Consider the following 13,417-nt stretch of genomic DNA (forward strand, 5'->3'; position numbering starts at 1 on the left):
ACCTGGAGCTTGAACGACGCTCTAAGAGGGGTTTTCCTGAGGAAAGGATGGTCTGCGTCCAATTGCGCTCTTTCCCAGCTGCTGCCCACACCCCTGCTCACCACCAAGACGTGCTCGAGAAGGTCCAGGTAGCTGAGGGTGCACTCCGTCCCATACCGCAGGGCCCTGGCGCGCACCTCCTCGCTGACGTCCGGGTGGAAGGATGCTTGCTGGAGAAAGAAAGGAGCAGCGACATCTTAAAACAGGAAGGGACAGCTGGTGAGTGACCCGGGGGGCCAGGTGGGGTCACTGGCCTAGCCAGCAGGGTGGTGTAGCCCTGGACATCCCTCTGCCTCACCTCAGTGACCGCTGAGAAACCTTCCCTGACTCCCTGGGCAGAGGAGGTGGTGCTCCCCCACCTTCCCGTTTCCTCCTTCTGTCTCCACCGCAGACTCTCTGCAAGTTTGTGTCTTGACATTTTTAGTGCTCCGGGGCCAGACAAAAGCAAGTGACTCTGGTCCCTCTTTCCTTCCTTTCTCCTTTGTCTCCCCCCGCCTGCCATCCTGCCTTTTATTGACATGTAAGAAATTCCACATGCCCTGACAAGTCCAGGAAAGATTCATGAGTAGGGCTTACAGCAGGAGACGTGCTGTCCCAGGGTCAGCCTGCGTCTCTTCAGCAACGTGAGGAGTCCTGCACATGCCCTTCTGTTGACAGGCTAATCACGCCAGGTCCTTGCTCTGTGGCCTGATCATGAAGGGGTCAAAGTGACTATCCCTACCAGGGACCTCTGGCTCCTGGGAAACCTCAGACAGTGAGCTCCCCAGTACCCTCAGAGGCGCCTCATATTATGCACGACCAGATAAGCAACCCAGGACCTACAGTTAAAGCAGCATCTTGCATTTTTTTTCTTGCCCTTGTGACCTGCCAAATTGAGTCATTAATGGTCTACCATTTCAGACGGCACACTCATTCGCGGGTTGCTAGATTAACCACAGACTGCTCAGTTCAATTTGAATTTCAGATAAATACCAAAAAATAATTTAGCATAAGTATGGGATACCCTATTTTTCATTTGCTAAATCCTGCAACCCTTCCCATTTAGCCTTCCTTCCTTGCATAGCCTCGCCCTAGAAAGAACTTGAGAGGGCTTACAAGAATACATAGAAAACTGCAAATAAATCACAAATCAGGCCACACAGGAATCACCCATTAGGATGAAAGGTCAAAGCTAAAGTGGAATGGTGACCAGATTTTACATTTCTTCCCCTTAAGTTCCTTCTCCTAGGATTGGAGAACGCTGCTGAGAATACCTGTGTACCCTCCCCTTACTGGGCCCCCTTCCTCCACCGCCCCCTGGAAGGAGTGGGGGTGATTCCAGGGGCCAGCTTCTGTCATTCACGAGTCTGGCTTTCCTCACCTGAGGACTACCGGGCCTCAGAGGCAGGAGCCAGGCCATGTCCTAACCACGTGAAGAGTCATGCTCTCCACCTCCACTGCACTGTACTCATCCTGTTCCCCTGTGTCTCCAAGTCTGAGGGCCGAGCGCCCCATCTGATGTGACCAGACACTACTGGGGGGAGACCCGAGCTCTGATAGCACTCAGGGTCACCTCCAGTAGGTACCGGGCAAGGCCCTCATTTAGAACTGTGTGGGAGCCAAGGATGAGCTGCTCCGCCCACTGCTGGTGGCTCTGTAACTTGGTAGGACCCTTTGGGAGAGCTATCTGGAAATAATTAAAATGTCATACCATTTGACCCAGTGATTCTACTTCTGGGAATCTGGCCTAAGGAAATAATCCCAAGCATAGAAAAAAACAGATATGCCCAAAGATATTCCTGGCAGTAAAATTTATGATAAAAATAAAATCCAGACAATCTAACTATTTGACAACAGGGGAAAGATGATATTCATTAACAAAGTATTTTGTGGTCATTAAAGAGTTAGTTATGGTGACTCATAGCAACATAGAAACAGCCATCTAATGTTAATTGTAATAGTAGAAATAAAATTGTATCTAATATAAACATAAGCACATGGAAGTTAAGACTCAAAAGAAATATACACTAGAATTAACTTAGGGTATAGGGAAGTCTTTGTTTCCACCTAAGGAATTAATGTAATCCTTCCTTTCTGATAAAATGAACCCATCTGTAAGTTATTGCACTTCCATTTCTGCCCTGGCCACCCTGCTCGGCCCCATATGGCAACGTGGCCTCTGCTCGGCGTATTAGAGTTCTTTCTTGATCCACCATTCAACATCCCTGTATACTATATATTCCTTATTGCATGCACCCCATTTCCTTTCCGCAAAGGGGTGGAAATCCAGGAGACCAAAGGGAATGTAAATGCCCAGTCTGCTAAGTAAGTCCTATCCTAACAAGAGTCTCAGGGCTCAGCAGTGACACTTGTCATTAAGCCCGGCTTTGGTGTGTGAAGCTCTGCAAAACCAGGATTGCCTGATCCAGGGGTGAGAGGACAGAGAGGAGCTGAGGCTGGGCCAACGGCACCCATCCTCTAATCCTTAACTTCCTCCCCAGCAAGCAGGGGAGTATGTATTAAGAAAGTGACCGAAAATCTGAGCTGTCTGCCATTTATACCTTAATCATTTTCTTTTTTCCTGTTTAATTTCCCTTTTTTCATTTCATGTTTGTAACATGGAGACAAAGTACCTGTCACTCATAACCACAGTGGCCTTAAGCATATGGCTGGGAGGCCAGGGCAGCAGACACGGACTGGCTGTGAACCCAGAAGACCCGGTTTCAGCTCTGGGGCTGAGAGTAAATAGCTGTGTGACCTTGGTCATGCCACTGAATCTCTCCAAGCCCGTTTCCTCATCTATCAAATTAGGATAATTCCCCTTGCCCGTCCTATCATGGGATCAAATGAGAACATACATGACATGCTGACCCTTCCAAAACTATGAGGTGCCCTGCATGTGCACCATGATGGCATTCGGGCCACACCTTGCTAGGCAGGACCATTCTCAGGTGCAGATGTGACCCCTTTGGGAGTTACCACTTCTGGCAGGGAGATTCCACTAAGCACATCGAAATGGCAACTACTTATAACCTCGGGAGACAGTCTAAACTCCCTCATCCAGAGCACAAGGTCCCTCAGAAAAGCGGCCCTACCCACCCACGTTGCCATCCTCCTCTCTCCACACCGTCCCCACCCCCCATCACTCCCAGCAGACCAGTAAATGGTGCTGTCTCCCACCCCAGGCCCTTGCACACTCAGTCCTTCAGCCTGGCCACATCACCCTGTCCTCTACCCAGTTACCTCCAGCTCATCCTACCCCTTCTGAAGAACCCCTGAGAAACCAGCAGCTGCCCCCACAACTCACTTTACCACGGAGAGGAGCCTTATTCCCTCAGACTTCAAGCTGCAGTATCTGCAATCCCTAGTTTCAGCTTCTCTGGGTCATCCCCACATGCTCACCATGGCAGGGGGGTCATAAATCAATCACTAAGCAGATGTCAAAGTCCCTGGGGCAAGTCCCAAGAAGGGTCAAGGTCTGGGGGTGCTCAGTGGATGTAGGGGACACAGGGCTCTTATGGCTCACCTTCTTTAAAAAAAAAAAAAAAAGGTCATAAAGCTCAGGTCTCCCCAGCTCCCTCACCAAGCATAGGATCAGGACAGCTGCCCCAGATATCTACCCGAAGATCAGAAGAGTTTCTCTAAAACGTCTGACACAGATAGCAAAAAGGCAGTTCCCAGCATTCTATTTTGTTCCTCTAACTCACTTCTTTACCAAGTTATGGCAACACCCCTCCCAGCACAGAATGGATGACCTATGGAGGTAGCAAAGGGTACAAGCAGATGAACGGTGCGGTTTTCATTTGGGGGGGTCTGGAACAAAACGCCACAGCTCCTCTTTACTACTCAGAGTGGTCTGCACCATACTCTCTGTACTAAGGCGTCCTGCCCATTTAGGAAGAACTGAGAGGCGTGAGAGGGTTAAGTTGCAGGGCGACTTCTTTCCCTCTAAACACAGAACACCCTAGAGAGTCCTTTCCCATGGGCTGACGTGCACACACCTTCAGCATGCATTTTATTATACAGTCTAAGGTATTGAGCTGCTCCTGTCTATACATCCTGGCACCTCCTCTTCTTCAGACTAAACAAAACAACTCACTCATGACAGAGAACTAGCCATCCATCCCAAACAGCACCAAGGCCTTTACCTTGCAAGCCGTCAACATATCGGACACAGCTTTCCGGCTCAGGTTGGCGGTGGCAATCACGTCCTCTTGTCTACATGAGTTCCCAGCTGCTACGGCTTTGGCTGTTGCCATGGTGATGCCTTTCGTCATCCTTATCGACTCTTCAGGTGATGATGTCTTTTCAGGTACCTCTTTTGACTGGAACACCTGGAAGTTAGAAAGAGAAGTGGTGAAAAAAATCAGACAGGCAAGGACAAAAATAATTTATTCTTTTCCGACCAGGCTGCGAGCTCAGTGTCTGAAAACAGAGCCAGCAACAGGAAGAAAGCGTCAAATGGCAGGAAATGAGAAATTTAATTTGAGTACAGTAATACTATTCTTGCTTTCAAGACTTCCAGCATGGCTAAGCCTTGCACGCCTATCCTAGGCATTCACGGGAACAGTGTGGTGAGAGAGACATACCCATAGTGATTACCTATTTGCTTGCAGAAATGCATATTCAACATTTTAAACCACCCACCCCAGGGAAGGTAGATCTGGGCTTTCCTGTTCTCTTGCCCCATCCCTTTTGGAGCTTCATCAATTTCCAGAAACTCTGCAGTCCTGAAGCTGGTCCCAGTGCAGGACTGACCCAGATGCATCACTCTGGACTCACTTCTCTCTCTTTAAAGGGATGTGGGGGCTGGGGAAAATGAAGCATTCCGTTTCTTCTATTCTTAGCCTTTTTTACAAATAAAACTGCATAAGTTTGTGGAGGCGTTCATGTGGAGTGCACCAGAGACACTGTGAAGTATTTAACAATGTGCGCGCAGACGCGCGCGCGCGCGCACACACACACACACACACACACACTTCAGAGAAGCTGAAGAACATTAACCATGGTAAGTGAACATCCCACTTCAGAGTTCCACCTGTCAGTCAAGCCAGCCACTAATGCTTCCAGCCCATCTGTCTTGTCTCTCTAACATGCGTGACTGGTGCCCTGGCTGCGTACCGAATGTGCATCTGTGTCTGCACACGAGGACCGCAAGCCAGTGGGGGCTGCTCCGTGTTCAGCGCTAGGTAGCCACGTTTCAGCAGGAAGCCTTTGCTGAGGCCCAAAGGAGGACCCAGCCAGCATCCCTGCCATGTGCGAACCAGTGTCAAACATCACGATCCCCCTCAAAATGGGCAGCTGCAACTAAGTAGCCCAGAATCCCACACCCCAGGCCTACCCTTTGAATGCTGCAGTGGGAAAAAGGCCACATGTACAGAGCCTTCCACACTGGCATGGCGCTCATGGCGCACGCTGCTTTGGGGTCTCCTGTATCCATGGAAACACACCATCTGGGTCAACTCTAAGTCACATGGGTATATCCATATGGACCATGTGTCCGTAAGTTCCACGGAAAGCTCCAAATTTCAACCCATTAGGCCCACCCACACCTGTCAGGACATGTGTCCAGACTGGTAGGAAACCCCCAGGCCACGTGGGCAGGTGAGTGCCAGGGAGCAGTGCTGAAGGGCACCACCCGTTCTCTTCAGTTGTCTTTTGTATGAGAACTAAGCACAACATCAAGCAAGGATGGCGTCATTAAGGACAGGAGAAGAGAACACCGGCTCTAGCGCCAACACGCCAGAGGACCACTCATTCCCACTGCCGCCCCCAGGGCTCGTGGCCTTCACACGTGATCCTCCGAAGATGCAGAACCACCAGCAGCAAAGGCCAGTTCCTCACACCCCTCTCCAAAAAGAAGCTGAATCTGTAATCAGATCTCCTAGTAGAAAGAGATCTCAGTTTGAAACCACTCATTTTCGGCATTTCTATTTCTGGGATTAGGATGAGTCAATCCCCGATTGTCACGGGATCAAAAGAATGGTAGATAATACCCGTATCTCAGTAGCACCAGGACACCTCACGCCACAATGCAGGAACAGGGCAAGAAAGAACACGGGGTCCCTTTCTCTGAGATCAGACAGCTCAAACAGAAGGGAGCTGGATTTTACAGGGAAGTAAAGGCATCAGATTGTTCCAATGGCGAATCTCAGACTCCCAAATCCACACGTGTGCAGCAGTGTGGCACATTGCTGCCAGAAGTGGGATTCAAGAGGGGCTGTGTGTGGCTACAGGTTGTACACACGAACAAAGCTCCAGGTGAGTGCAAACAGCCCTGCTGACTTTTCCCTTTGCCAGGAATCTTCTGGAATGCTTCGGTTTCATGCTGCAATTTTACTGGCATTCAACCTGAACAGTCCGAAGTGATACATTTCAATTGATTCCTTAAGTACAATTAAAATTGATCCTATACAAGCTTTGGAGTGGTCAGTTATCTGTGGGATCTCAGGCAGGCAGCAGAGTGGGCCTCCCTACCTCCAGTGCTCTGGGTAAAACCTCTTGGTACTAACGAACAAGCTCAGAGAAGCCTGTGCTGGGCTCAGCGGTTGGACAGGGGTGCCCGCGGGAGGGAGGTGACTGTGGCTCCTTACCGTGAGCTCCTGCTTCATGTACTCGATCGTGGCCTCCAGCGCCCGTGTGCCCCGGGTAGCCTCGTCTTCCACTGCCTTCACAGTCTTGAGGAGGGAGGTGACATTGGTCACCATCACCTGCACAGGAAGAAAGGCCAAGAGGAAACAGTGCACTGAGGCTTAATCCCTACTCCTTTAGTTCTAATGCCATGAGCAAAAACACCTTTCAGTGAGAAAGGAGGTCAGGTGTGCATCCTCCCCAAGTCTCGTGTGTCATTCTCTCTCTCCCACACCCCCTGCACGCTCCCCCTTTGTTGGGGCTCCACTCTACCTTGGCAGCCCCCTTGAGCTGGTACATGGAGGGGTCATCAGCGGGCTTGCTGGCAGCTCCCTTGGTAGCACCAATGAGATCTGAGAGGGCCTTGGCCACGTCTTTGATGGCGTTGATCAACACCACCTGAAAGAAAGCACGGAGCCCAGGTGAGCGGGCCCCAGCAGACTGACTTCATGAAGAGCATACAGCTCATGGGCAACCTGGGGGGGGTGTGTGGGTCTTTACGTCAGCAGCTCTCAAATCTGCAGCTCTGCAGAATCCCAGGAGCCACTGCTGGAGAGTCGGAGGCAAGAGTTTGGGTGAAGATCCATTATCCAGACTTTGAAGAGCTCCCCAGGGGAGGCTGATATTTGGCATGTTTAAGCATCTCCTGGAGGGCAGCTCTTGTTGACAAGCTGCCTATGAAAGGGTGAAGGCAGCTAAGCAGACACCTGAGAGGCAATACCAGTCATCTGTACTCTGAACTGGTGACCAAAAACACTGAAAACAAAATAAATGCAAGCCTCATGATCCGGCCCACGAGGCCTCCATGGCAGCCCACCTGTGTCTCCAGCTTTGGTTCCTAGGATTCTGACTCACTCATCATGCTACAGGCACACGGGTCTTTTTTCCTCATTAAAAGTCCCAACTCATTCCTGCTTCAGGGCCTCTGCTCCTGCTGTTCTCTTTGCCTGGAACCTGGCTCTTTTCATCATTCAGGTCTCTGCTCAAATGTCATGTCCTCAGAGACCTTTCTGGACCACCCTCACTGTACCGCTCCCCACCCCCAACTCCATCAGCTTGCCCCGTGTTATTGATAGCACTTACAGGAAGGTGGAATTACTTTATTATTCATTCTCCCCTGACTTCCATATGTAAGCTCCAGGAGGGCCGTCCTAGAGTTGTGTGTGTGTGTGTTTCACACTCAGAACAGGGCCTGGCATCTTGGCACACCCTCAGTAAATGCTCGTGCCATGAATGAATACATAGGTGTGTACCTACATAAGGCTACGGATAATACAGTGTCTTCACTCTTCTAACTGGACAGCCTATCTTCAGCATGGTAGGCTTGGGATCTGAAGTGCCAGCCATACTCAGGAAGGATGTGCTCTTCCACACCGCACTGAGCTCCTCCAGGTTCAGGTGCTACACTAACAACTCCTACTTCAACAGTAATAACAACGACAACTTGCCTTGACTGAGGACAGTGTCCCAGGGGCTGAGCCAAGCATGATACACATGTTATCTCATTGCACCCTCACCACTGGCATGTCAAGTGGGAGCCAAGATGCTTGTGTCCACGCTCCCCGGGCCTGGGAATGGCAGCGTTGGGACTCGCACTCTGCTCAGTGTGGTCCCAAGGGCATGGTCTTAACCTCCACACTATATTATGCTCGACGGCTCTGGTTCCTCATCGACCAATGGGATCCGCAGCACCAGCCCTGCCTGTCTCACTGCGCTGCTGTGAGGATGGACTGGATAACATACCAATCCACAAAACACGTCTTACCCATAAAAACATATACTAGAAACTAGAGTCCCAGACCGCTGTAAGCACAGCCACACTATGATCTTACACCCTCTCCATTTCTCTTGTGCCTTCTCACCTACAGGGCACACACACCTCGGCTGTGAAAGCACAGAGTGGACAGGCAGTGATGGGCCAATGAGGAAGGGCTGACCGGTGAGGACCTCACCGGATTCCTGAGATGGCAGCGGCGAGGGGCAGAGAGAGGAGACAGAGGCACAGAAGCAAAGGTCTGCTGCCAGCATCCCACCTACACTGTTCCACCCTGCACCGGACGACTGACCGTGAGTGGGGGCATTTTTCATAGAGGTCTCATTAGAAGTTGGAGCTTTAGGCTATCTAGACTACTTGAGAGTTAAGACTCTAAGCGATTCAATACATTTCTCTGTGTTCAAAGATCGGAATCCTCCCCAGGCCAAGTCACTTCTCCTCAAGTTGAGCGAAGGCTCAGAGAGTATGGGTTCCAATCCCATTGACTCATTTTCAAGCTTTTCCTTCCTCCATGGGGATAAAAATACTGCAGGCAGGAAATTCTGTGCAGATTTTGAACGGCAGAGGGTAGCCAACCTGAGGTCTGATGTCATCAAAGAGACATCCAGTAGAAGGAGTAATGTACCCTCACCGACCTCTGCTCCTGTGGAGGGTGGAGGACGGGAAGGTCACGGCCACATGGGGGCAAAACTGGGGGCCTTATGTTAACCAGAACCGTAGCTGTCGTCAACCCAGGCACTGAACAGCAGGGGGCTTTCTATCCAATTTTGTCCAAAGGGGCCAAGTAGACTAGTTTATGGAGTATAGTTTCAGCAGTGAAAACAGAAGCATTTCACATTCGATGGTGCTGGGACAGAGAATAGAGGGATTTTTGGGTTTCACACTAGGGAATGGGCTGATGGCCTGGTTGGCTGTTAGTTCAACAACAGCTGAACATATATTGATGGGGTATCCGCTTCGTGCCGAGAGCTGGGTTGGGAGCTTAGGTTACTGTCCTTGAGGAGCTGACAGTCTAGGTCGGGGGACCAAGTAACAGGCAGATAACTTCAATGAAACTGCCAAATTGGAAGCGGAGTGTAAAAGCAGAGGGCCCTTCCCTACCCCTCTGGCTCCTCTCTCTCCCCCTTCAGAGCCGAACGTCTCACTTATGGTGTCTATGGATGTGGCTTCGTTTCTTCACCCTCACATGACCACCCTGCCACTCCACACAAACAGCCCCGGCTGGGGTCACCACTGCCCTCCATGGCACCTGGGCGAGTGGCCAGCTCTCAGACTTTCATCTTTCTTGACTCCTCAGCCATCTCTGGAGGGGTGAAGCCTTCCTCCTCTTAACATCAGGCCCCTTGGCTTTCCTTCTCCTCGCTGCACCTGCTTCTCAATCTCCTTAGGCCTCCTTTCTCCTTAAATGCTCTTAAATACTGGATGCATCAGGGCTCTGCTTTAACTCCCACGCCCCTCCTCTCACTCACAGTTTTCCTCTGCAGTGGTCACAGCCATGCTCTGGATGACCACATATCCATACCTGAGCAGCCTTGGGCCCACTCACAAGTTGTACCTGCACGTCTCTATGCCACTTCTCATTTAACATTTCCCAAACTGAACTCACCTCCGTCCCCCGCCCACGCCAGCTCTCCCTCCAGGGAGCTCCAGCTTTGTACGTGAGCCCCCTGCACTCACCGACCTAGCCTGAAACGTGGAGTCATTCTTGCCGCCTCCTTCTCCCTGACCTCCAAATGCTCATTGTGTTCAATCTTTCACTAAGCCTGGCTGTTTCTTCTTTACTGAGTTCTCCCAGATGTGTTGGCGTGTCTCCCACACCCAGGGCCACCATTACGGTCTATGTCACCATCTGCCTGGATAACGGCATCCTCCCAGCCCCCAAACCATAGACACATACACATATTGTTGACTTCAAAGTTCCTATTTTGCTTTGGCTTCTTCGGAGGCCTGGTGTAGAGTGTTTGTGGGGCTATGAAGACACCCCATCCCTCAGGTGCACCTGTACCTGGGTCTCGGGGTCGTCAGAGCCCAGGCTGGCAGCCCCCAGCTTGACCACCTCGGCGAGCTGGGTGATGGTGGCTGCTGAGGACTGAGCTGCCTGGGCCAGCTTGTCTGGAGTGGATGCGGCCCCCGACACCAGAAGTTTTGTGTCTTCCACCAAGGCCTTGGCTGTCTTCAGAATGTTCTCCCTGAGGAAGAGCGAGGGCAGATGGGAGGGGGAGAAACAAAGGGCAAAACTTGGTTACTAGTAGTTGGGAAGAAAGGACACCGTTCACAGGGTCTTTTTGTTAAAGGGCTTTGAAGAAGAGGGGCGTTATGTTTCCCTCCCTTATCGAGGGCGTTCATCTTCCATGTGGGGAAACCGGGAGAGGAGAGGCAAGTCAGCCCAGGATTCACATGGTCAATTACTAGTAAAACTTCAATGAAAGATTCAGGCCCACCAGTTTGCCCCCTCCCCCGCACCCTAAATGAGAGGCCAGCTTCTTTCCAGTGGTTCCCATTCTCCTTAGAAAGACTTCACAGATCCAGGGAACTGTGAGCACATTGGAGCCCAAGAGGCTGGGTCCTGGAAGGGGCAACCAGACACTGGGATACCCTCCCAATCCAGCCCTGGGACTTAAGAGGGAGGAAAAGGGTGCTGGACACGTGGTGAGGGTATGGGTGGTCTCCAGCAACAAACAGAGACACCGGCATCAGCCTTTGAGTGGCGCCTGAAGAGACGCCAGCCCAGGAGAGACAGCAGGCTCGGAGCCCCACTCCCCAAAACGTGGAAGACCTCACTGCACTTGCTCCTGCTTCTCCGAACCCACCGGGGTGGGTAAGCAAATCAGAGACACTGTTCTCCAGCCTGGAAAGTGAAAGATCGAAAAGCCTGTGCAGAGCAGGCTGGATTTAGGCTGTGAGAGGCGAAGCTGGAATGCACTTCGTGTTGACAGTTGGCAAAAGGGGTTATTTGGATTACACGGTTTACTTTCCCCACTTGAGCATCTTGTTGAAACCAAAACAAATGACCACATCTCCGGCTGCTGGGTGGCATCTCTGAGGTCCTGCCGGCCAGCCCGACCCTCTCCCCATCCAGGAGCCCTGTACCTGTGGTCTGCGAAGGTCTCGTTGTTCTCTGCGTTCAGGGTCCCAGCAGTCGCAAACATGATGGTGGTGTCCAGGTCGGCGATGATTCCAGACACGGCAGTGGCGGCCGTGATACATGCTTGGGTCCCCTTGTTCCCAGCCTGGAGAGCTGACAGCACCAAGGACACCTGTAGGCAATGAGGGACTGTCAGCGGGAGCGGAGAAGTGAAGGAAACGGAACCCAAGTGTGCGTGGACTCTGAGAACACTGACGTTTCTCTGGGAGTTGATGCAACTTTGGGGTTAACAGCACTGGTTAGGGCCAACGGCCTCAGTTGGAACACCAGCTTCGCCACTTGCTGGCCACCTGACCTTGGGCAGGTGGTGTCACCTCTCTAAGCCGTTTCCTCGTCTGTAAAATGGGGCTATTGCTTCTTGTCTCTCAGGGTGGTTGGTAGCATTATGGGCAGGAAAACGTATGTCCAATTGTCTAGCGTGGCACTTGGCATGTAGTAAGTGTTTGGTAGAGGGCAGATGCTATTGTTTATGATTACGTTTCTGAGACCACAAGGAAGAATAAGGGCTCAGCTTCCTCTGAAAGGTGCGGCCACTTCTGTGCCCTTCGATCAGCTTTTCTGCAGGACAGCCCTCTCTGCTAACACTCACCACTCCCTGGACCACCTCTTGATTAGAAACTCTCCATAGTGAACCCCAGAGGGGCTGGAGCCCAGAGGGTATCACTGTGTGTTGCATCTCCACCCCAACACTCCCTCAAGCCATTACCTGCCACCCCATAATTCCAGTGACCTGAGAGGCCAGCAAGCTGGCTAAGGTGTGCACTCAGCGTCGCTCACGTCAGAGGCCCTACACTGCCGCCTGCCACCCCCCGTCCAGTCCAGCCTCACTGTTCCTAGAAACGCTCGTCACACAAACCTGACCTCACCACATCCCTGCATACAATTCTCCCTGGCTGTGGAGGAGGTGAACCAGGTTCAGCTTCTCCAGCCTCCTACCCCTCTTGCCAGCTCCTTACGTCATCATTATAGCTCATTACTATACCAGCCAGCTCCTCACTTCCCCAAACACCCTGCACTTCTCCCCACTCCCAGTGGGTCTGTCCTCTGCCTCCAATGCTCCCTATCTTTTTCTCCAGCCACAGACCTACTCATCCTGCAAGAGGCAGCTCGAAGTCCCCAATGGGACGCCTTCCCCACTGTCTTCTTCCAGAGAGGCGGCTGGACCTCCTGAGGATTCTGCCCTCAGGATGGCCACTTACCATAGGTTATAAACAGCAAACATCCGGCTAGTGGCTGGAGGCCCTCTGAGGCCAGGAGCCATCATACTAATCCCCGTGTACACACACCCACCCTCCTTGACTATGGCTGACCAAAAGAGGAGTCTGAAAATGTTTTGTGAATGCATTTTTTTAAGACACACTGACAGGACAGGGGAGTTACAGCATCAGGTGAGAGGCACCAAGTTTGAACACTTTCTCCCTCCTACACTGCTCAGCTCTTAGCAGAGGCTGTGGACACAGCCTGGCAAGAAGGGCAGAGAGCACCCGCCATGTCCCAAGAACAGCCCTAAAGCAACTACCTCCCAAGTTAAATATCACTATGTCCCACCAGGGAAAGCTAAGTCAGACTGGCACGGAGTTGGCCTGGGAATGAGGGATCCAGTTTTTGGAAAGAACTCCCAGCAGGCTTGGAGCCCCACTCTGGTGACAAAGGCCCAAACAAGTATAATCAGAAGACTGGGAGGGACCCTCTCAGTTACAAAGACCACAGAAATATCACATCCCCCCCCACTGTGGAAGGTAAGTCAGCAGCATTTATTGAGCATCTACTAGTCACTAGAGGATGAGGACAAAAAGGGAACAAGTCAAGGGGCTCATGGTTGGGGGAAGTTACACAGACACATCCACGGC

The 13,417-nt window shown here is 51.6% G+C and overlaps 1 protein-coding gene across 8 annotated transcripts in view; it reads right to left on the minus strand.

Annotated features, from left to right (window-relative positions):
• The window catches only part of TLN2 (talin 2), a 410,543-nt gene that overhangs the window by 35,307 nt on the left and 361,819 nt on the right, over nucleotides 1-13,417 (minus strand). For all 8 annotated transcript variants that reach the window (XM_074327637.1, XM_019755358.2, XM_019755362.2 and 5 more), the window contains 6 exons: nucleotides 11,513-11,679; nucleotides 10,428-10,611; nucleotides 6,922-7,047; nucleotides 6,612-6,728; nucleotides 4,167-4,352; nucleotides 102-209 (listed from right to left, as the gene is read on the minus strand). In XM_074327637.1, the coding sequence (XP_074183738.1) occupies nucleotides 102-209; nucleotides 4,167-4,352; nucleotides 6,612-6,728; nucleotides 6,922-7,047; nucleotides 10,428-10,611; nucleotides 11,513-11,679 (888 nt within the window). The remainder of the gene's footprint in view (nucleotides 1-101; nucleotides 210-4,166; nucleotides 4,353-6,611; nucleotides 6,729-6,921; nucleotides 7,048-10,427; nucleotides 10,612-11,512; nucleotides 11,680-13,417) is intronic.

The sequence above is a fragment of the Rhinolophus sinicus genome, linkage group LG03, assembly GCF_036562045.2.
Source record: "Rhinolophus sinicus isolate RSC01 linkage group LG03, ASM3656204v1, whole genome shotgun sequence".
Lineage (NCBI taxonomy): Eukaryota > Metazoa > Chordata > Mammalia > Chiroptera > Rhinolophidae > Rhinolophus > Rhinolophus sinicus.